The sequence below is a fragment of the Mobula birostris genome, chromosome 3, assembly GCF_030028105.1.
Source record: "Mobula birostris isolate sMobBir1 chromosome 3, sMobBir1.hap1, whole genome shotgun sequence".
Classification (NCBI taxonomy): domain Eukaryota; kingdom Metazoa; phylum Chordata; class Chondrichthyes; order Myliobatiformes; family Myliobatidae; genus Mobula; species Mobula birostris.
This window is the reverse complement of record NC_092372.1, coordinates 181,677,159-181,701,556: the sequence shown is the minus strand read 5'-3', so window position 1 is coordinate 181,701,556 and position 24,398 is coordinate 181,677,159. Positions and strand designations below refer to the sequence as shown.

At 41.0% G+C, this 24,398-nt stretch overlaps 1 protein-coding gene across 1 annotated transcript in view; it reads right to left on the bottom strand.

Annotated features, from left to right (window-relative positions):
* The window catches only part of LOC140195719 (alpha-2,8-sialyltransferase 8F-like), a 76,333-nt gene that overhangs the window by 12,985 nt on the left and 38,950 nt on the right, over nucleotides 1-24,398 (bottom strand). The window contains exons 5-6 of the mRNA XM_072254427.1: nucleotides 14,247-14,359; nucleotides 11,700-11,789 (exon numbers count right to left, since the gene is read on the bottom strand). Of these exons, the coding sequence (XP_072110528.1) occupies nucleotides 11,700-11,789; nucleotides 14,247-14,359 (203 nt within the window). The remainder of the gene's footprint in view (nucleotides 1-11,699; nucleotides 11,790-14,246; nucleotides 14,360-24,398) is intronic.

Here is a 24,398-nt window from a genome sequence, read left to right as displayed (position 1 = left end):
GCAGAACTTTCCTGTATGCATGGACAACAGGAACTACTGTCTCATTTATATGAACTTTGTGTACACCAGGTAAGCATTCAGGCCCCTCAAAGACATCTGCATACTGTTCTGTGAATATTGTGCGGTCATCGTTGGTCTGTGACGCCACTGTTGAAACACTTTTCAACAGGTTGAGCTTTTCACATGCTCATGGGCTCAACTCTCTTTCTACAATGAGTAGCCATGACTTCAGCTGCTGCGCCTTGTGCTTGAAGGTCACTATACACCCCGCTTTTACTGGAATGTTCTCTCCAGTGTAGCCTGTCACATATAAGTTAATTGGGTAAATCTTGTGAAAGTCTTGTAATGATCCATAGATAACAGATTCACCTGGGTCTGGTATCAAGCTTGAAAGGAATTACTGTCTCATTCACTGGAATGGCCCATTCTGATTTACCAGCACCAGCTGTCCCTAGAGAATTGACAAACAATCCCTCCATTTCCTCATCAACCATGTGCAGCTTTCTCTTGGTAGCCCCAGCTTTGAAGCAATTTGCAAAACGTTTCTTCTTCCTACAATTATTGCAGGACTTTCCAGAAGCAGGACACACATTTGGAAGGTGACTACCTCCACATTTGTTGCATTTGCAGTTTGAGCCCTGCTCTTTGCTTTGAGGTTGCTTTGGGAAATGCCTTGTGCACTGCTTCTCTGTTTTCGCAACATGTACTGCTGTGTCTGCCCTGTGCAGCTCCTTAACTTGTGCTCGTGTGGTCTCCGCTGCCCTACACGTATTCACAGACTTTTCCAGTGTCAAAACTTTTTCATGCAGCAGTCTTTCTCTGAGACCTTTTTCTGGAATTCCACAAACCATTCTGTCTCTAACTAGTGAGTTTCTCAAATTTCCAAATTCTCAGGACTTGCTCAGTGTGTGAAGCTCAGCTAAGTATTGGCTAAAGCTAACACATTGTTTCTGGTCACAGAGGGATAAAGACCTGATACCTCTCAAACATGATGCTTTTAACTGGGACAAAACGCTCCGCAGATTTTGTCATCAGGGTGTCCAACATAAAAGATGTCTCATCAGTTTGAAAGCTGTTATCGATGTCCAAAGCAACTTCACCAGACACATGCAAAAAATAGATGCTCTCAATATTCCATTGGTCCCTCCTGCTCTGCTAGCAGCTCAATATGTATTGAATGGCTGTTTGAAGTGTTTCCAGTTATCAGTTATATTGCTGGGAAACTGTGTAAGTGCGGGAGGACTTAGCTTAACCATGAGGGGAACTCTTGGCCTCTCATCTGAATCCCTCTTGGTGAATCTGGTGGCTGCTAAACTTTGGGAACAACATGCTCTCTCACCTTGCCAGGCAGCTTCTCTCCAATGTAACTAGCACCCACCCTTACTTGCTTCTAGCACCTTTTATACTCATGGAGTTTCTTTCACAGTCACGCATGGCATTTATTTACTCTCCATCTTTAGACCTCATGCCATCCTCTGACAGCATGTTATGTTTGTTTTTATTAAAGACAATCTTGGTGTGGGTTCACATTAGAACACTTTATTACTGAACTGCTGATCAACAGTGAGCATGTGCAACCTCTCACCATCGTAGCTTCCGGTTCTGGGGGAACCGCCCGCATTGCTCATTGGGAACTGAAGTTCTTTATTATGCACATGCATGACTTCTCCTCCCCCATTCAAATTAAGCCATATTGACTATCCCCAATAAATACATGCTTTTCCAGATGTGTGTAAATTCTGTGCCTAATGTTCTGTAATATTTATCTACTACTGACTGATTTAAGGCTCATTGGTCAACAATTTTCTTTGTTTGCCCCTATTGCCCTTTTTAAATAAAGGTACAATATCAACCACTCTCCAGTGTTCTGGGACCTCACCAGCACCAGCACTCTTTTGCCATTCTCACAAACCTGGGATAGGCCCCATCCACTTATCCATTCGGCCTTTATTCTATTCATTCTTATTGATCGCTGTGATAACAAGTTCCAGTTATGGGTAAAGAAGCTTCTTATAAATTCTTGATTTGAATTAAAGATGTCCACTATTGATATTCTTTGACTATGTTCTTCCTCACAACTGGAAACGTTTTCTCTGCATCCACTCCATCAAATTCTTTCAATATTTTCAACTGTTTATCTGGTTAGCTATCATAGATGAAGAAAAAAAATATTCTCTCAGAAAGTCATAATTCTTTTGAATTCTCTGTCCCAAGAAGCAGTGGAGACTGAATTGGACAGATTTTGAGGAGTTGTGTGTTACAAAGAACAGACAGGAAGTGGAGTTGAGGCTAAGATTCCATCAGCCATTATTTTATCATATGATAGACTAATGTACCAAACGGCCTAATTCTGGTATTTCTTGCATTCTCATATTTAGGTTTCTTTATGTTGTTAAAGCTCGGGGTGGTAGTGGGGTCAGACTCCACTACCTATTAAATGCTCCCAATGGAGAGCTCCTGAAGTAGCCTCTGACAGCTAAGTCCAGGTCCTGGCTGTCAAGTGTGATGCAGATACGAAGGCTGGCAGAATGTGTCTTTATTTCTCATTCTCACTTCTATGCTCCCTCACATCATGTGTTGTTCTGTCTCGGAATTATGACATCATCACTGTATTGACAAGTGTCAAACTACATTAACTGATCTTACTATTTCAATACATGACATCCCTCCTTTCCTGAGAAATGATCTTCGATGTTTTGGAATACATTCAACTCACCTATTTAACCATTTGAATTCAACACATATTGCCTGATATGCATGACTATAACTAACACATTTTCTGTTTCAAGTGGAACTGAAAACTTTATTTTTAACTTACAGTTTTCATTGTTTCAAAACCCACAACTTAAAGCTCTACTTCAATATACAGTCATTAAACTTCAGAGGTTGTTCTCTAACCTTTTAAGGTCTCTCTACTGGTTTCTCTTTGCTTTCAACGTCTGGGAATGGCTTTTGCTCACTGTGAACCTGAGTTTGTCCATAACTATCCATTATATTGTCCTCCAGAACTGGTAACTTAATCTTAAATCTTTGAATTTCCTCCTGTTTGTCAAAAGTCTCTCTTGTGTTGGTTGTGTTCCTTGCCTAGGGCACTCACGATGGAGATTCAACTGCCACTTGATTTCCTGTTTTCCTCACCCTGTGTAGTTTTGTGTTGAAAGGTGTGGTGAATTTGTCCACTTTCTCTTGCTGGATAAGCACAGTGTCCCCAACTTTTACAGTCGATTTTGGTAACCTCCCCTCATTTTGTGGTTGCAGAGAAGTCCAGCAGGACTTTTCCCTGTAGAAGCATGTTTCACACATCTGTACGCAGTCACATACATCCATGGCTTACGTTTCCAGTCAAGTCCTTCTGCTTGAGCATTCCTAATCCTTTGCATCAGTGACGCATTTTGGTGCTCCACTTCACCATTTTGCTTGAGCCCACTTTGGTGTTGTTTTCAGGTGCTTGATTCCATTACTTTCACAATATTCTTTGAACTGTTCAGATCTGAATTGAGATCCATGATCTGAATTGACAGAGACAGGCAGTCCACGTCTACTGAAAATGTACTCCAGATTAACTCTCTCTGCAGTTGTAGAGGTCAAAATGTCATATTAATTAAATCAGCTGTTGTAATCAACAATGACTAGAATGGAATGGTGTGTTGGTAATAGTCCAAGCAAATCAAAACCTCCCACCAAGGACTATCCAGTAAGTGTCAGTTTTAGTGGTTTTGGAGGGTTGGGTCTTGATACAGTTTGACAGCCGTGACAAATTATGCAGTATTTTTCAGCTGCTTTATCCAAACTTCAGTTCTGAGATGTTGTTTTGTATTCACTATTCCCAAGTGTCCTTCATGAGCTAGGGCAAGCGCCCGTGTGTGCAAGACTTTGGGTAACACAATCTGTGCCTCTGAGGATAAGATGACCTCAGAGAGTGGTGAGTGCGTGGAATGGGCTGCCGGCGGCGGTGGTGGAGGCGGAAAAGATAGGGTCTTTTAAGAGACTCCTGGATAGGTACATGGAGCTTAGAAAAATAGAGGGCTATGGTTAAGCCTAGGTAGTTCTAGGGTAAGGACATGTTCGGCACAGCTTTGTGGGCCGAAGGGCCTGTATTGTGCTGCAGTTTTCTATGCTTCTATGACCCACAACACACAGCTTACTTGCAATGGGTGTATCTGCCTCACAGTTCTCAAGGTGTCTATTCATGATGGCTTTACACACCTCCTGCATCTCGGGATCTGTGTCTGACACTCTCTCTACCTCTCGTGTTGTCAGGGCTGTAGGCAGAGCACTCACAGCTGTGAACCTGACATATCCCTCTGAATCATGCTTGTGTCTCTCTCTTTGAGCAGTCTCTCCCAGTAGTCTCAACAGTGCGCCTGCAATGCTCTGCTTTCCTGGCCTGTGTATGACTCTGTCATCATATGGTTGCAGTCTCAAAACCCACTGCTCTATACGTGCACATGGTTTAGATCTTGAGCTGTAAGTCATCTCCAGAGGTTTATGATCTGTGATCAGGTTAAGTTCTCACTCATACAAATAAGGATGAAGTTTTTCATAGACCCATACTAGTGCTAATACTTCTCGCTCTGTTTGTGAGTTTTTTCGTTCACAGTCTGTGAGACCACAGCACACATAGCAGACAGGCACCAGTTCTTCATTTTGTTTTTGTATGAGTACTGTCCCCAGTCTGACTGGGCTGGCATCTGCTATTAATTTAGTTGGCGCATCTTTATCAAAATAGGCCACTGTACTTGCTCTGGCTAGCTCCTCTTTTTGGTCTTTGAATGCTTGTTTCTGTTCTCTCTGAACTTGACTGTGTGTCACTTCTGTGGCGTGTTGTGGTTCACGAGCATCCATTACTGCTCGCATTCTCCTCAGTTGGACCGATGCCTTTCTGTGACAAGAGAATTCCTATGAAAATTAGTCTGTCTACTTATTTAAGGTGCTTGAAATGTTTAATTTTAGCTCAAAATTTATATCCTGGATCAAACTGTTATATCATTCTCCTGTGGCTTCGGTCCGTACTAACTCTCTAAGCTCACCTTTTTTCCCTCTTTTTCGAGGCACTCAACAAGGTTGTCCTCTTAGTCCTTTATTATTTGATATTGCATTAGAACCTCTTGCAATTGCCATTCGAGAATCTCCAAATATTACTGGGATAACTCGGGGCTTAAAGTCCCATAAAATATCACTCTATGCTGATGACTTACTTTTATATATTTCTAATCCTCAAAAATCCATCCCTGCTGTTTTAGAGTTATTAGCATAATTTAGTCTCTTTTCAGGTTATAAATTAAATCTTAGTAAGAGTGAACTTTTCCCGATTAATAAACAACTTCCCTTATATCATAACTTTCCATTTAAATTGATTAATAATTATTTTTCATATCTTGGGATTAAAATTACTTGTAAATACAAAGATTTATTTGGATTAACTTTTTACCCTTAATTGACCATATTACTCAACTTTCATCTAAATGGTTTCCTTTATATTTAACTTTGATTGGTTGTATTAATGCAGTTAAGATGTTTTTTTTGCCAAAATTTCTATATATATTTCAGGCATTACCAATCTTTGTTCCAAAATCTTTTTTTGATAAAGTTGACTCAAAAATTTCTTCATTTATTTGGCAAAATAAAAACCCGAGACTGGGTAAAATACATTTTCAGAAAGCTAAGAGAGATGGAGGTTTAGCATTACCCAACTTTAGATTTTATTATTGGGCAATTAATATTCGACATATGAAATTTTGGTTACTTGACCAGGATATACTATCCATTCCTAAATGGGTAGCATTGGAATTACAATCTGTTCAGGGCTATACACTTGGCTCTATTTTAGGTTCCTCTCTTCCTTTTGATTTGAAACGCCTCAAACAGGTATCTAACCCGATAGTTAAATATACCTTACGTATTTGGTTTCAATTCAGAAAATTTTTTGATCTTAACCAATTTGGGCTAGCGATTCCTATTTTAGGTAACATACTTTTTCCTCCCTCTTTTACGGATCGTGCTTTTCAAATTTGGAAGACTAAAGGTATTTCACGGTTTTTGGATTTATTTTTAGATGGTTACCTTATGTCTTTTGAACAATTATCTAATAAATATAATTTATCAAGAATACATTTTTTTAGATATCTACAAGTTAGAAATTTCCTAAGTACTATACTTTCTTCTTTTCCAATGCTTCCTCCTACATACATTTTAGATACTATAATTAACCTTAATCCATGTCAGAAAGGTGCATCGGCTATGATTTATAATATTATTATGAAACTTAGGAAAGCTCCATTTGATAAGATTAGGGTAGATTGGGAACAGGAATTGGGGTCTATCATTTCTGTGGATGACTGGGGGCAGATTTTACAATTAGTCAATACTTCCTCTATTTGTGCTAAACATTCTCTAATTCAATTTAAAGTTGTTCATAGAGCACATATGTCCAAAGATAAATTAGCTCGCTTTTATTCTCATATTAATCCTTTTTGTGATAGATGTCCGGGGCAGATAGCCTCTTTAACTCATATGTTTTGGTCTTGTCCTACTCTGGAAACTTTTTGGAGAGACATTTTTAATATTATCTCCAAGGTATTGAATATAGATATCTCTCCTCACCCTATTACTGCTATCTTTGGACTACCTAAAATTTCCAGTAATCTTTCCCCTTCAGCCCGTAGAATGATTGCATTTCTTACTTTAATGGCGAAAAGATGTATCTTATAACATTGGAAAGAGCTTAATGCTCCAACTACCATTTTTTGGTTTTCTCAGACGATATTATGCTTGAATTTGGAGAAAATTAGAAGCAATCTTTATGATTCCTCACTTAAATTTGAACAGACCTGGAGATCTTTTATTCAATATTTTCATTTAATGTTATTTTTTTTCTCCTCTTTTTTTGCTCCATATTTATATACCCTTCTTGTTTTTTTTACTGTTTTTAATGGAGGTCGGGATTGAGGACGTGATTTTAAGTTTTTTAACTCTGCTTGGTTCCAAGTTAGCCCATTGCTTTGCTTTGCCTTTAGTTAGTTGCACGGTGGGTTTTTGGGTTTTTTTTTTCCTTTTCTCTATTGATATATATATATATAAAAATTAGTGTACTATTATGTTACCTTATTATGTTATGTTTAAATGACATTGTTTGTATCATTTTTTTTGTATTAATATCTCCTGTAATTTTATTATATTCTAACAGTGTATTAGTGCCTTTATGGCTTACCTTTTTGTATACTTATTCAATAAAAAGATTTAAAAAGAAAGAAAATTAGTCTGTCCATATTGAATTGACATTTCTCCAGGTTCAGATCAGTGCACACTCAACAAGTCTCTTTAAGACAGCATGCAGTCTTTCATCATGCAGTTCTGGTTAGGTGCATGTAAAATCACATCATCTGAGATGTTCTCAACTCCTTCAACTCCAACTAAAGCATTTGCTGTCTCATGCTGGTACTGTTCACTGGCTGATGACACACCAAATACCTGTCTCTTCTACCTATACATGCCATTATGCACAGTAAATGTGGTTATCCTTCTAGATCCTGGAGTTAGTTCTAGCTGGTGATAGCCCCATTTCAAGTCTCGTTTGCTAAACACTGCAGTTCCATTCATACCCTGTAGCATCTCATCTACAGTTGGAATGGGATGTCTCTCCCTCACAATTGCTTCATTTTCCCTTCTCATGTCTAGACGCATTCTGATGTCCTTGTCGGGTTTTGGTCATTTCCTTTCTTTGGCCTTCCTCCCTTCTTAAAGAGTGGAGTGACATTTGTAATCTTCCAGTCCTCTGGGACAATGGTAGAATCAAGTGATCCTTGAAATATCATGACCAGTGCATCAGTTATCTCTTCAGAAACCTCTCTCAGGACTCTGGGATGTAATCCATCTGGCCCAGGTGATCTATCCACCTTATGAACTTTGAGTTTGCTAAGCACTTTATCCTTTGTAATTGCAACAGCATTCGCTCCTGCTCCCTGACATTCATGGACCATTGGCACATTGCTAATGTTTTCCACAGTGAAGGTTGATGCAAAATACCCATTAAGTTCATCCGCCATTTTTTGTCCCCCATTACTATCTCACCAGCATCATTTTCCAGTGGTCCAATATCAAGTCTCACTTCCCTTCTACTCTTTATATAACTGAAAAAACTTTTGGTATCCTGCTTTATATTATTGGCTAGTCTGCCCTCTTATTTCATCTTTTCCCTGCTTATAGCTTTTCTGTTGCCTTTTGTTGCATTCTAAAAGCTTCCCAATCATCCAACTTCCCACTCACTTTTGATACCTTATGTGCCCTTTCCATGGCTTTTATGCAGTCTTTAACTTCCTTTGTCAGCCACGGTGCCTACCACTGACAAAAATTTGAGAACTTTTTCCTCTGTAGCACATATCTACCCTGCACCTTGTGAACTATTCCCAGATACTTCAGCTATCTCTGCTCTGCCGTCATCCCTGGGCAGTATCTTCCTCCAATCCACCTGAACAAGCTCTTCTCTCAGGCCTCTGTAATTTCCTTTATTCCTTTGTGATACTGATACGTGAGTTATGCTTCTCTCTCTCAAACTGCAGTACAAATTCAATTATGTTCACTGTCTCATAAGGGTTTCTTTATGTTAAGCTCCCTTAAGAGATATGGGTTATTATACAATACCCAATCTAAGATAGCCTTTCCCCAAAGTAGGCTCAAGCACAAGCTGCTCTAAAAAGCTATCTCATAGCCATTCAACAAATTCTCTCTCTTGTGATCTGAAACCAATCTGCTTTTCTCAATCCCCTTGCATATTGAAGTTCCCCATTACAATTGTGTCATTACCTTTACTACATGCCTTTCCCAACTCCCTTTGAAATCTCAAACCCACATCTTAGCTACTATCTGGAGGGTTATATATGATTCCCATAATGTTTTTACCCTTGCAATTTCTTAACTCCACCCACAAAGATTCAACATTCTCTGACCCTGTGTTACCTCTTTCTAAAGATATAATTCCATCTCTTACCAACAGAGCCACACCACTGCCTATGCCTTCATGCCTGTCCTATTGATACAAAGTATATCCTTTGATGTTAAGCTCCCAACTATCATCTTCTTTCAGCCACGATTCAGTGATGCCCACAATGTCATACCAACCGATCTCTAATCGCACCATGGGTTTGTTCACCTTATTCCAAATGCTACGTACATATAAATACAGCACATTCAGTCCTGCATTTTTCATCCTTTTTAATTTGCCTCTATGGTACAATTTAACTCTTTGCTCTGTCTGAATTTGTACCCACTCATTGACTTGTCCTTTGTTACATTCATGTTACACCCACCATCTACTTGTAAACCTGCTGGCTCATCCTCAGCTCTATCATCTTGGCTGCCATCCTGCTGCCGTATTAATTTAAACCAGTCCCAACAGCTCTAGTCAATCTACCCAAAAGAATATTGGTCGCCCTTGGAATCAAGTGCAAACGGTCCCTTTTGTACAGGTTCCACCTGCCCCTGAAGAGATCCCAATTATCCAAAAATCTGAATCCCTGTCCCCTGCTACAATACTGCAGCCAAGCATTTATCTGCCACCTCATTCTATTTCTATCCTCACTGTCGCGTGGCACAGGCAGCAAACCTGAGATTATTACTTTTGAGGTCCTGGTTCTCAACTTCCTTCCTAATTCCCTATATTCTTTTATCAGGACCTCCTCCCTTCTTCTTCCTGTGTCATTGGTACCAACATGTACAATGACTTCTGGCTGCTCACCCTTCCTTTTCTGGATATCGTGGACGTGTTCAGAAACATCACGGATCCTGGCACCTGGGAGGCAAACTACCAACTGTGTTTCCTTTTTGCGTCCACAGAATTGCCTATCTATCCCCCGACTATAGATTCTCCCAAAGCTGCTGCCATACTCTTCAGTTCCCTGCCTTCTGAGCCACAGGGCCAGATTCAATACCAGAGGCACGGCCACTGTTGCCTCCCCCAGGTAGATTGTCCCCCCCTCCCCAGTCGTACTCAAAATGAAGTACTTATTGTTGAGGAGGACTGCCACAGGGATGCTCTCCACTATCTGATGTTCCCCCTTTCCTCTCCTGATGGTCACCTATTTATCTCTCTCCTGTATCCTTGGGGTGGCTACCTCCCTGTAACTCCTGTCTATCACTGCCTCACTTTCCCTAACAAGCTGAAGGTCACTGAGCTGCAACTCCAATTCCCTAACACAGTCTCTAAGGAGCTGCATCTTGATGCACCTGGCACAGATGTGACCATCAGGGATGCTGGGAGTCTCCTGGAAATCCCAGATCTGATACCCAGAATACTACACTGACAGCAGGAATACCCCCCCAATTCATTCTAGAGTTGAATAAGAAATAAGAAACAAACTTACCTGGACTCCGCCTGTTCTCGCCGAAGCCCTGTTTCAGCCAAAGCCTTCCTACTCTGACTCAGATGACGATCACTCCCACAAGGACCGCTCCGCAAGACGGTACCTCTTTTTCATAGAGACTGTGTTTTACTCTCAGTTTAAAGTTCAAATGAGGAGAGCCACCATTTCCATGTCAGACCTAGCGTAGCTGGCTCATAAATCAATGGAAGTTTTGCAACCTAGATTTCTCCATTCTCATCCATTAACGTTAACCTTACTTGAAATGTCTGTATCCTTGATGCCACTGTTGTGTATTTATTACCTATCTTAATATTTAATTAGATACTGCATACAACATGGTTCGATGCTTCAAGCCCTGAATATGTCTTTATTTCTCATTCTCAATTCCATGCTCCCTCACATGTTCTGTCCCACACCGATGACATCTTCACAGTACTTGACAAGTCTCAAACTACATTAACTAACCTTGTAATTTCAATTCATGACACCATGCAAATACAGTTTGTGCTTTACATGCTCACCAGTTCTTGCTAATTCTTTTCATTAATGGGTTCCTTTATGTTTCATGGCTGCCTGTTCAGACACAAATCCCAAGGATATAAAATGTATATATACTTTGATAATAAATGTACTTTGAACTTCTGAACTTTGAATTTAATAATTAAACCAGGATCTTGCATCATATAATAAATTCTTTCATTTGAAGCGAAGATTTCAGATTGTCTCAAGTTGATCAAAGGCTGGACTTAGGCAGAGCTCAGCAATGCAGAAACAGGAGTTGCATTCTGATGGACTGAGGTCAGCCATGTTACACCAGCTTCTGTTACCTGCTAGTGATGATGGATACTGATAAAGCAGCTGGGTACACTTAAGCACTTTTAAGATTGATCCTTTGCTCAAATAGATTATTAGTTCAGGAAATGTTTGGTGGTGAGAAGATTAAATTCAAATAATTTCCAATTCTCAGGTCCCCTTGGAGAATCTTTCCACATATCAGCAATCCCCAGCAGCAACACGTCATGGTTCACCCTGTCACAGGTGACCTTTTCTGAAAGATGGGTCACCCGATGTAAAGCAGCCTGTGAATGAGGCAGAACTCAACTAAATCGAGATCAGAGGGGTGATTAGGCAATGGATGGAAGTTCTGGCACTCAAATAGAAAGAGGAAAATCACAGCTGGCAAAGAGTGAAAGAAAATTGGTAAGATTGCTGAAAATGCATTGTTGAAAAATACATCATATACTTATTTCCTAAACCTCCTTTTCTCATTCAATATTCTTAACATTGTCTTTCTCTCTATATCTACTTTTGGTTTAATTTTAAATATTTATACACAATCACCTGAGTCTAAGAATACTTGGGTTTAATGTCACCATGTCTGTTTTCGTTCCCACATCATCATTATAATCCTTGATTGGTGGAATATTGCATCTGCAAATACATTTATAGAAATATTATTCCATTTAGTAGAGCACAATAAAAACATAATCATTACCCTAATGATAAGCACTAATGAAAAGCAGCAAATGAACAAAACATAGCATTACTACTTATCAGCTTAAAAAGTGGTCATTTATAATTCGTAGTGTCATTTCCTACAGATCTATAATTCTGCATTATATAAATTCCTGGATGTTCTTGTTCATTGTTTCAATATTGCAGGATTATTCTCTCAATGATATATTCCCTGCCAAAGACATACCTCCTTATGATCTGCAGTATGTTTAGGAAATTAATTTGCCAATCACCAGTACATTCTGCACATGGTGAGTGTGCATCATTATAGCTGCTTTGTAAAGCATCTGTGGCCTTGGCAGTGACACAAACTATAAAGCTTCATATATGCAATTATGCTGTTACACTGCTTAGAATACATTTACAATATTGTGAACCAGTTGCTGGTCTATAATATATTACTTTCTGTATTAATTGCAAAGTAACATCAATACCTAATTAACAAAGTGTATAAATGAAGCACAGAATCATAGTGTGCAAAGAGACTCACCAGGGTATAGGCTGGGTTTATATTCCTTGGAATAGAGGAGAATGAGAGAGGACATGATTGGGGAGCATAGATGGAATATGTTCACAAATAATTCCCCAGAGCAGAGATGTGTAAAACTGGAGGTTATAAGTTTAAAGTAAGTGTTAAGAGGTTAAGAAGGGCAGTAACGGAGACTGTTTTCACCTAGAGGATGTGGGAATCTGGAACACACTGTGTAAAGGAATAAAACACAATGCCAGGACACAGAAAGCTACAAGCTAAGCGATGGAAAATGGGATTAGTCCAGAATTGTACCTATTGAGATGCAGGAACATGGTTATCCTGTCACTAGGTCAATGAATCTCTAGGATTCATTACATTACATAAAGCTTTCTATTCAGTGCTCAGTTGGTCAGAAGGCATCTGCTTATTAATTTCTACCTATTTATCAGAAATGGTCAGTTCTAGAAAATCACTTAAACCTGATGTCTTTTCCAGATTAAAGTCTAGGAATGAGGCTCTGCCTATAATTACCACTCGTCCATTGATGTGAACATTTTTTTGCTCGACTAAGAATTTCTGAGGGATTCCTCTATTACCCTTATTAATCAGAATCAGAATCAGGTTTACTATCCTTGGCATTTGTTGTGAAATTTGTTAGCTTTTTGGCAACGGTCCAATGTAATACTTGACGACAGAGAGAGAAAAAAGTAAACTGTAAATTACAGTAAACATATTAAATAATTAAATTAAATAAATAGTGCAAAAATAGGAAATAAAAAAGGTGTGAGGGAGTGTTCATGGGCTCAATGTCCATTCAGAAATCATATGGCAGAGGGGAAGAAGCTAGTTCTGAATTGTTGAGAGTGTGCCTTAAGACTTCTGTATCTCCTCTCTGATGGTAGCAGTGAGAAGAGGGCTTGTCCTGAGTGGTGGAGGTCCTTAATAATGGACGCCACCTTTCTGAGCCACTGCTCCTGCTCCTTGAAGATGACCTGAATATTATGGAGGCTAGTGTCCATGATGGAGCTGACTAATGTTACAACTGTCTGCAGCTTACTTCGAAGTAACAGACCCCCACCCACACCAGAAGGTGATGCAGCCAGTTAGAATGCTCTCCGCAGTACCCCTGTAGAAACTATGAGTGTTTTTGGTGACATACCAAATCTCCCCAAGCTCCTAATGAAATATAGCCACTGTCTTGCCTTCTTTATAGCCACATTGATATGATTTGGATTGGAAGGTTTTGGATTGAAGTCCTATTCTGGAAACTTCAATGCAAAAAAAAACTGGTACAGGACCAAGCAAGAGGTACATTCTTTTGAATAAACCATTATGTGTTCTTTAAGGTGAAAATAACAACAACTCTTTAAACCACCAACATGCCTAACAACATAGGTGAACCAAGGAGGAGAAGTTTAGGTGATCTAGTTCAATCTTTTCTGAAGATCCCAGGTCAAAACTTATCCCTTCAACAAGACAAATGAAGAAGAAACAAATTGCTGGTCAAGTTGGGTGGGTCAGGCAGCATCTGTGCAGGGGAATGGACAGTTGATGTTTCCGGTGGAGAATCTTCATCTTGACCCTTTATCTCTGATCCAGATTCTGGCAGTCACAAGTGGTACAATGTAGGGGAAAGTTTGGGAGAGTGAGGTATGGTTAGTGTAAATAGGTGCTTGATGGTCATCATGGACCCTTTGGGCCAAAGGGTCTGATTCCAAGATGGATGAATCTGACTCTGGCAAACCAGATTATGAAAGAATTATCACATAATAATAGCCTGTGGGTGTGTATTGTTATCAAAGTGGCTCCTACATTGAGAATGGCTAAATATATTTCTTTGGCTGTGGAACCCTTTGAGATACCTTGGACCAGATACTTCTTTTCATTCTTTCTTTTCTTACCTGAATACAAAGTCAGCCTCATTGATCTCAGCTCCACAGCTGCTGTTAATTAGAATTCCAGCATTTCCAACAACTGAGCAATGTTTAAGTTTGTGACATTGAAACGGATCTGTCTGAACAAAATAAACATTATTAAATTAGAAAATTAAGCTACATTCAGAGCTATTTATTGGAGTCTAGTGCTTGGAGTCATCTCTGTTTATGCAAATCTCTCTCCAGTAACCACATTCAATCTCTCTTCCCTCTCACTGCCTTGTTCTATCTGCTTTTCATTCCCCCCCTTCTCCCCCCACTCTCCCTCTCCCTCTGCCTCAGTCTATCATTCACATGCCATATTTCCCAACTCTACCCTTCTCTCCTCCCCTGCATGGCAAATGTGCCTGTCAATTTACATTTCTCTTCAGACAATCAGTCCCAGACTCCTTTCTCACCGCATCCATTCTGGCCATCTTGCCCTCCTCATTCTCAGTCCTGACGCACAATTTCAGGTCAAATCAGGTTTATTGTCATTGAACTATATACATGTATACTGTCAACCGAGGCAAAGTTTCTACAAACCAGGGTGTAAAGCACGGTAGTACACATAACACACATATAACACACAATAACTAAGGAAAGTAAGTGTAAAGCCCTGGTTAAGATTTCTACTGCTATGCTGTGAGGTATTTTTTTATTTTAGTAATTTTCTGCAAACGCAGTGTGTCCTGTTAGTGAGCTTCATAGACCATTGCTTTGGCTTCGGCTAAACCAGAGCATTTGCTATGGGTCATTCCAGAGAGTTGGATGGGTCAGATTTCTGAAGGACAGTAGTCTGGTTTGGGGTCTTTTCTGAGGAGGTGCAGAAGAGAGCACAAGCGAGGTTGCTCGGAGGATCCCACTCGTAGAAGTGTGTTGTGCAGACGAATGGTTTAAATGAGGAAAAGCCAATGCTCCTGAGTTAGCCAGTTCATTCGAGATTGTCTTCGAGGTAAGTTCAAACTGTGGGAGGAGTCCTTCACACAGAATGTGGGTTCAGCACGTGAGTAAAGCAATACCCAACTACTCCAAAAATGAGCTCCAACGTTTATGTGACATTGGATTGGTTTAACCCTAATGGGCCCTTTTAATTTTCTTTTCTTTTTCTGTAACTGTTTGCTAACATTAAAAATTTGGTAAATATACTTTGTTTGTAATTTTATGCCAATCTCCAATCTGTCATTTCCTGGCAAATGATGATTGTGTATGGAACAGTATTTACACAGCATTTGCTACTATCAGTGTTCCTTAATCAGAACATCTTTACTTTCCTGCTTTGTTAAACCCAAATCATACCAACCCTAGACGTTTTGCTTATGAAAAGTGGCCCTCTCACTGCTGACTCACGTGGCTGTTTGCCGATTTAGCTAACGAGCCAAGTTTGGATAGTGGGTTACAAAAGGATAAAATTGAGAAATGAATTACACATAAACAAAGTACGGTGCATAAATTTAATATTGTAAGGTAGAGCGAGATCAGATTAACCAGTGTCAGCCAAAATGTCAACAATTTGCTTCCTCACACAAATGCCGTTCAACATATTATTTCTGTTCTTTGCACGATTTTTAATCTATTCAATATACATTTACTGTAATTGATTTACTTATTTATTATTATTATTATTTTTCTTCTTCTATATTATATATTGCATTGAACTGCTGCTGCTAAGTTAACAAATTTCACGACACATGCCGGTGATAATAAACCTGATTCTGATTCTGGTGCTGAATTAATTGGAATTTTCATACCTGGAGTGCAGGAGTGTAGTTGGGATCTGAAATGCACTGCTTGGAGGGAGGTGCAAGAAAGTACTCTCACAACATCTGAATGGCATATTGACCATATCAAGGAAAATATGCAATTTAACTTGTCATCATGGCCAGCAGTGACAACATGGGCTGAAGGACCTGCCTATGTACTGTACTGTCCTATATTCTATGAATCACCAAGATATGGAGTGAATTGAACCAAGGGCTGGCACAGACACAGTGGGCTGAGGGGCCTGTTTCTGTACCTTCTGACTGTGTGGCTATAGGAAGAAAGTGTGGGGTCTGAAGGGAGCACAGTGTCATGGTCCGGTCTGTGAAGTCCGGTTTCCGGTTCACAGTCCAGTCCATCGTTCGTTATTCCAGGTTTTCTGGTTTACCTTTTTGCTGTTGGGTGCTCTAATTGAGACAGCTGATTCACATTTCGGGCTGGCTATATAAATAGCTCCTTAGTTCAGTTTCAGTTGCTCAGTTGACAAGATGTACTTTATGAAGTCCTTCAGTTAGTTACAAGAATTGCAAATCAGGGAGGTCAAGTAAAATTTCTATGGGTTCCAGCACATGTAGGGGTGAAGGGGAATGAGAGAGTGGATGAGTTGGCAAAGAGGGTGTTAAAGAAAGAAAATGTGGAAATGCACATTAGTATCAGTAAAGCAGAGGTTAAGTGTTTAATCTGGGAAAAAGTCAACCGAATGTGGCAAGAAAGATGGGACAGGGAGGGGAAAGGGAGGCATTTATATCAAATACAAAAGAGTGTTGCGGTTACTAGGGTAGGTAATGGAAACAAAAGAGAGGAAATTGTGTGGACTAGGTTAAGGCTGGGGCATTGTGCATTAAGTAAAACATTGAAAATAATAGGGAAACACCAGACAGGATTGTGTGAGGAATGTCAGGAAGAGGAGTCAGTAGAACATGTAGTTCTGAGTTGCAGGAAGTATGGGATACAGAGAGAGATGATGAGAAATAAATTAAGGGAGTTGGGGATGCAGGAATTCACATTCAAAGGGTTGCTGGGCATGGGTGAGAGCACAAGTCTGGGTATTTTTAGCATTTTTAAGGGGTACAGGGTTTTTATAGAATATGATGAATAAACAGGAATAGGATGCTAGGATGGTCAAAGATGGGAGGGTGAAGTGTATGTTTGTGTGTGTGTGATTGGGTGAAGGGATTTAGAATGTATGTCTAGTGCACATTCTGGAGCAGAGGGTGGCGGTAATGCACCATTAAGCTGGATGCCAACCGCCGTAAAACAAGATACAGACAGACAGCTTCAGTTGCTACCCCAAAGTGGGTGTTTGAAAAAGCTGATTGGGGTAAGTTCCAGAAATTGAGTGAAGAAGGGTTGACAAAGATTGATATTTCTGGAAATGTAGATGAATTAAACAGTCAGGTGACTTCAGCAATTATCATGGCAGCAGAAGGATCTATACCTAGGAGTAAAAATAGGATGAATAGAAAACTGGTATCATGGTGGTCAGAGGAATGTTGTCAGGCTGTAAAAAACAAATAGAGCATTCAGGCTAGTTAAAAGAACCCATAATATGCAGCATTTGGTTCAATATAAGAAAGCACAGGCAGTGGTGAGAAGAACTATACGTCAAGCTAAAAGGGCAATTTGGAGGAGTTTTTGCGACAAGGTAGGAAGAATAAAACCTGTGGGACAGATATGGGGAATGATTAAGAGGATGGGAGGAGATAGAAGGGAATGGGAATATCCAGTAATGATATCTGAGGAGGAAACTACAGTCTCCAGTAGGGATAAGGCTGAGGTCATGGCCAAGTCATTTGTACTGATATACAGTTCAGAAAATTTGTCTGAAGAAGGGAAAGAATAATGAGCCAACACCCAGGTGTGTTAAGCAGGAGGGAAGGAACAGATGATATAATTGAGAATCCACTTACATTAGCAGAAATGGTGAGAGCAATAGAGAGATCAAGACCAACCTCCCCAGGGAAAGATCTGATATGCTCTGTGATGCTAAAAAATCTAGGAGAAGGAAGTTGCTGCATTTTTATAACAGAGTGTGGGAGGAGGGAAGATTACCAAGTGCATGGAAAGAAGCAGTAGTAATTCCAATAAGGAAGCCTGGCAAGGATCTGTCAAAACCCACTAGCTACAGACCAATTGCATTAACATCAAGTATATGTAAGATAATGGAAAGGATGATAACAGAAAGGTTATCATATGAGCTTGAGAAAAGGGGAATGCTGGCAAGTTATCAGAGTGGTTTTAGAAAGGGAAGGAATTCCATGGACTCAGTGATAATGTTAGAGACTGAAATAAGGAAGGCCCAGGCAAATAGAGAGTCAGTAGTGGCAGTGTTCTTTGATATTGAAAAAGCCTATGATATGATGTGGAAGGAAGGATTATTAATTGAACTGCACAAGATGGGGGTTGGTGGGAGAGTTTTTAATTGTATTAAAGATTTTTTGTTTGGTAGAAAAATTCAAGTTCGGATTGGATCAGAATTATCAAAACAGTACATAGTGGAAAATGGCACACCTCAAGGTAGTGTGATTAGCCCGTTACTTTTCATCATTATCAATGATGTCTTCACAAAGGTACCAGTGGATATAGGTAGGTCACTGTTTGTGGATGATGGGGCTTTGTGGAAAAGAGGCAGGAACATGGACTATATAATCAGGAAACTACAAGAAGCAATTGATGAAGTGGTGGAGTGGGGTTATGATTGGGGATGTAGATTTTCAGTAGATAAAACTCAAACTGTATTTTTTACCAGGAAAAGGGTTGAGGTAGGGAAGAAGTTAAGGAGGTATGAGGTTGAATTAGAAAGGGTTGCATCATTTAAATTTCTGGGAGTTATATTTGATTCACGATTAACATGGGCAGACCATATCAGGAAAGTTGAGGAGAAATGTAAAAAAGTAATAAATGTGATGAGCTGTTTGACTGGTAGGGAATAGGAGCAATCTCCTAGATTGTTCAGCTTTGAAGAGAATGTATGTGGCTTCAGTAAGATCTGTATTGGATTATGGAAATATAGCATATGGATCAGGTAGCGACAGGATTTGGCAAATCATTGTGTGCAGATGATGGTGCAATCTGGAAAAGAGGAAGAAACATCAAGTATATCTTAAGGCAGGTACAAAAGGCTGCTGTTAAGTTAACAAACTTCACGACACATGCCGGTGATAATAAACCTGATTCTGGTTCTGATGCTGAATTAATTGGAATTTTCATACCTGGAGTGCAGGAGTGCAGTTGGAATCTGAAATGCACTGCTTGGAGGGAGGTGGAGGAAAGTACTCTCACAACATCCGAATGGCATATTGACCATGTCAAGGAAAATACGCAACTTAACTTGTCATCATGGCCAGCAGTGACAACATGGGCTGAAGGACCTGGCTATGTCCTGTACTGTCCTATATTCTATGAATCACCAAGATATGGAGTGAATCGAACCAAGGGCTGGCACAGACATAGTGGGCCGAGGGGCCTGTTTCTGTCCCTTCTGACTGTGTGGCTTTAGGTAGAAAGTGTAGGGTCTGAAGGGAGCACAGTAGAGATTTACAAGAATGATGACACAATTGAAGGATGTCAGTTACAGGATTGCATCAGAGAAGTCAAAGCAATGAAAAGGGAGAGGAGGTTTCTTAAGGGTGTACAAGATATGTGCAGGTAGGATGGAATGGACTGATAGGAAGGGGAACATATTTCCATTTGCTATAAGTGTGAGGAGAGAACAGATTTATAAAGGACAATAGAAACATGGAGGAAGAGATTTCAAAAAAATTATACTGGAGATTGGTTGCAATCTGGAACTCAGCTCCTTTAAGAATAAATACAATTGATTAGTGTTTTCAAAAGGTAATTGAAAAAAAATTACAGGGTAAGAGTGGGAGGAGCATCTGAATACTGTTAGGACTCAAAATATTGGTATCATTAGTGAGTGAGGCAGCATCGGAGGAAGGAGAAACAGGTGACATTTCAAGTTACAAACTGGTTTGTCACATCTATAAGAACAAACATTCTTAGTTTTCTGTTGTAGTGATGGTAGGCAAGGGATTAATGGGATGGGTTAAAACCAAAGGGATAAACTGTAAACAAGGTCATTCAGTTGACTGATTGATGGGGGCATTAAGGTGGAAAAAAGCTAAAGTATTGTGTACACATGACAGATCTAAATTCATAGGTTTCATGTTACTTTGCTTGTACTCTTTCTACTGTTGTCATTAAACTGTTAATGGCTTTCGTCAATGCTAATCACCGTAGCAAACCTGGAATTCTATTCATATATTCCCTTTGCCCTTTCTAATCTTTCTTGTTTTCTCACTTTCTCAGTTCTAAGCAGTTGGAAGTATGAAGGTTATTGCTATTTCAACAGATGCCACCTGGCCTGCTGAGAATATGCATTTAGGATCTACTGAATTTAAAAATCCCATTGGTTATCTTAATAGGCATTCATATGTATGGCAGTTTTAAATAAGGAGATATTTGATGTGGGGAGCCTTTCAGCCCATTGGATCGCTGCCAAACAGTAAGCACCCATCAGCATTAACCAAATTTTCTAAGATTTGGTGTGTATCGTTCAATGCCTGGGCAATTCAGATAGTTACGTCAATTCAAATGGTTACATGTCATCTCAAATGCTGTCAATAACTCTGCTTCCACCCCTCTCTCTGGCATTGTATTTTGGGTACTCATTATTCTCTGAGTGTAAGGAATCCTGCCCCCCCCCCCCAAAATTTATTATCTATCTTTTAGTTTCCTTTACAGAACATCAGAGTTGCTGTCATAGTCTGGTCTGTGAAGTCCGCATTCCGGTTCACGCTCCGGTCTATCGATCCTTATTCCAGGTTTTCCGGTTCTCCCTTGTCCTGTGTGTGCCTTAATTGAGTCACATGATTCTCATCTTGGGCTGGCTACATAAACAGCTTCTGGGTTCAGCTTCAGTTGCTGGACTGTTCCCTTCCTCTTCTGCCTGGAGCCTTGCCTGCAACCTTGTGAAGTTCAACCACCGAAGCAAGACCAGAGCCTTGCTGTGTCAAGATGAGGAACTGTCTATCGTTGAGTTGGAACTGCCTCTGTGTCCATACCTTCACTAGGTAGGTCCGGCCGTTTGCTGCTACCTAGTGTTTGGAATTGTCTGTGTCCACGCTTTCGCTAGGTAGGTCCTGTCTCTGTGTTCCCATGCTCTAGACCAAGGTTCTGTGTTCCTGTCCTGTCTCCCAGGACCATGCCATGTCTTCACCTAGTTCCGGAGTCTGAGCCTGAGTAAGACCCATGTTCTGGGTCCTTGTCCAGTCTCTGGCTTGGAGTCCGAGCCCAAGCCTCATCATGTCCTGGCCTCGAGGAGCCCAAGCCTCATCATGTCCTCGCCTCGAGGAGCCCAAGCCATGAAGAACCCAAGCCACGTCCAGTCCTGTAGCCATGTCATGTCTTCGTCTAGTTCTGGAGTCTGAGTCAAGATCCAGGTTCCGAGTCCCAACCAAGACCCAGGTTTTGGATCCTTGTCCAGGCTCTGGTTCGGGAATTCCGTGTCACTTGTCCAGACTCCTTGTTCCTAGTTCCTTGTCCGGGTTCCGTGTTTCTTGTCCATGTCCTAGCCCAGGCCCTGCATCCTAGTCTCGTCCAGGGCCTGTGTCAATGTCCAGCGTCCTTTCTTCCCCACTTCCCTTGCTTGCTAGTCATGTCCCTAACTCTAGTCTCTAGTCCTGTCCTGTTCCTAGTACTTCAGTGTCTGTGTCTTGCATTTGGGTCCCTCTCCCAGTGCGCCCACCTTATGACAGTTGCACTTACCACTCCCTGTGCAGAAAATACTGTCTCTCCTGTGCTTTCTTCCAATTGCCGAAGAAGTGTGTTGCCATTGGGATAAAGGTGCTGAATGTCCACTCGATTTATGCCTCTTCACGTCTTACACACCTCCATCAAGCTGCCTCTTATTTTTCATTCCAAAGAGAAAAGCCCCAGCTTTCTCATATTTTCTCGAATCCAGGCAGAATCCTGGTAAATCACCTTTGCGCTCTCTCAAAAGCTTCTATATCCTTTATGTAATAAGATGAGCAGAACTGAACACAATACTGAAAGTGTGGCCTAGCCAGAGTTTTGTAGAGCAGCAACATTGCCTCACAGCACTTGAACTGAGTCACCTGCTAAAGAAGACCAACACACCGTACTCTTTCTTAGCCACCCTATTAACTCAAACAGCAACTTTCAGTGATCTATGGACTTGGACCCCAAGATCCCAGTATTCCTCCACACTGTTAAGAATCCTCCTCTTACCCTTGTATTTGACTTTCAATGTCAACCTTCCAAAGAGAATCACTTCTTACTTTTCTGGATTGAACTCCACCTGCCACACCTCAGTTCAGCTCTGCATCCTGTCAACGTCCCATGTAATGCACACAAAATCCTGGACGCTCAGCACGTCCATTATTCCAATGGAGAGGAATAAGCAGTCAATGTTGAGGGCTGAGATCCTTCATTATGACTGGAAAGGAGGGGAAAGGAGCCAGAATAAGTGGATGGGGGGGGGGACGGAAGGAGTACAGGCTGGAGGTGATAGGTGAAGTCAGCTGAGGCAGAAGTTGGGTGGGTGGCGGGGGAATGAAGTGAGAAGGTGAAAATGTAAAAGTTGAAGAAGCAGAAATCTGATAGGAGAGGAGAGTGGACAATGGGTGAAAGATAAGGAGGAAGTACACCGGGGGAGGTGATAGACAAGTGAGGAGAAGAGAAGGGAAGAGTCAGAATGGTGAATAAAAAAGGGAGGGGGGGGGGAGAAATTATCGGACAGTAGAGGAATCAGTGTTTATACTGTCAGGTTGGAGGCTACTCAAACAGAATATGAGGTGTTGCTCCTTAAACATGTTTCATCGTGGCACAAATGGAGGCCATGGCCCAGCATGTCAGAATGGGAGTGGGAAGTAGAATAAAATTAGGTGTCCACCAGGAAATTCTGCCCCTTGAGGCAGATGGAGCAAAGATGCTCAAAAAAGCTGTCCCTCAATCAATGTCAGGTCTCACCAATGTAGAGGAGACCACGCCAGCAGCATCAGATATAGTAGATGACCCCACCTGCCTCATCTGGAAAAACTGTTTGGGGTCCTGAATAATGTTGAGAGAAGAGGTGAAGGGGTAGGTGTTGTATTTGTCCTGCTTGCAGGAATCAGTGGGGAGGGAGGAATGGACAAGGAAATCAGGAAAGGCCTTCTGCAGGCAAGCCAATTCTGAATCCACCTGGCCAAACTTCCCTGGATCCCATGCCTTCTGACTTTCTGAATAAGCCTACCATGTGGAACTTTGTCAAATGCCTTACTAAAATCCATGTGGATCACATCCACTGCAATACCCTCATCTATATGCCTGGTCACCCGGGGACTTATCTGTCCTAATGTATTTTAGCAATTCCAACACCTCCTCTCCCTTAATATCAACATGCTCCAGAACATCAACCTCACTCATATTGTCCTCATCGTCATCAGGTTCCTTCTCATTAGTGAATACTGAAGAAAAGTATTCATTGAGAACCTCACTCACTTCCACAGCCTCTAAGCACATCTTCCCACTTTTATCTCTAATTGATCCTACCTTCACTCCTGTCATCCTTTTCTTCTTCACATAATTGAAGAATGCCTAGGGGTTTTCCTTTACCCTACTCTCCAAGGCCTTCTCATGCCTCCTTCTTGCTCTTCCCAGCCCCTTCTTAAGCTCTTTTCTTGCTACCCTATATTCCTCAATAGAGTCATCTGATCCTTGCTTCCTAAACCTCATGTATGCTGCCTTCTTCCACCTGACTAGATTTTCCACCTCACTTGTCACCCATGGTTCCTTCACCCTACCATTCTTTATCTTCACCAGGACAAATTTATCCCTAACATCCTGAAAGAGATCCCTAAACATCAACCACATGTCCATAGTACATTTCCCTGCAAAAACATCATCCCAATTCACACCCACAAGTTCTAGCCTTATTGCCTCATAATTTGCGCTTCCCCAATTACAAAAAATTCCCTGTTGTCTCTGATTCTATCCTTTTCCATGATAATGTTAAAGGCCAGGGAGCCGTGGTCACTGTCCCCCAGATGCTCACCCACTGAGAGATCTGTGACCTGACCCGGTTCGTTAACTAATACGAGATCTAGTATGGTATTCCCCCTAGTCGGCCTGTCAACATACTGTGACAGGAATCCCTCCTGGACACACTTAACAAACTCTGCCCCATCTGAACCATTGGAACTAATCAGATGCCAATCAATGTTAGGGAAGTTAAAGTCACCCATGATAACAACTCTGTAGAGGAGGCCATGTATGGACATATCTGAATGGGAGTGGGAAGCAGAGTTGAAGTGGGTGGCTACTGGGAGATCCTGTCTGTACTGGCGGATGGAGCGGAAGTGCTCGACGAAGCAG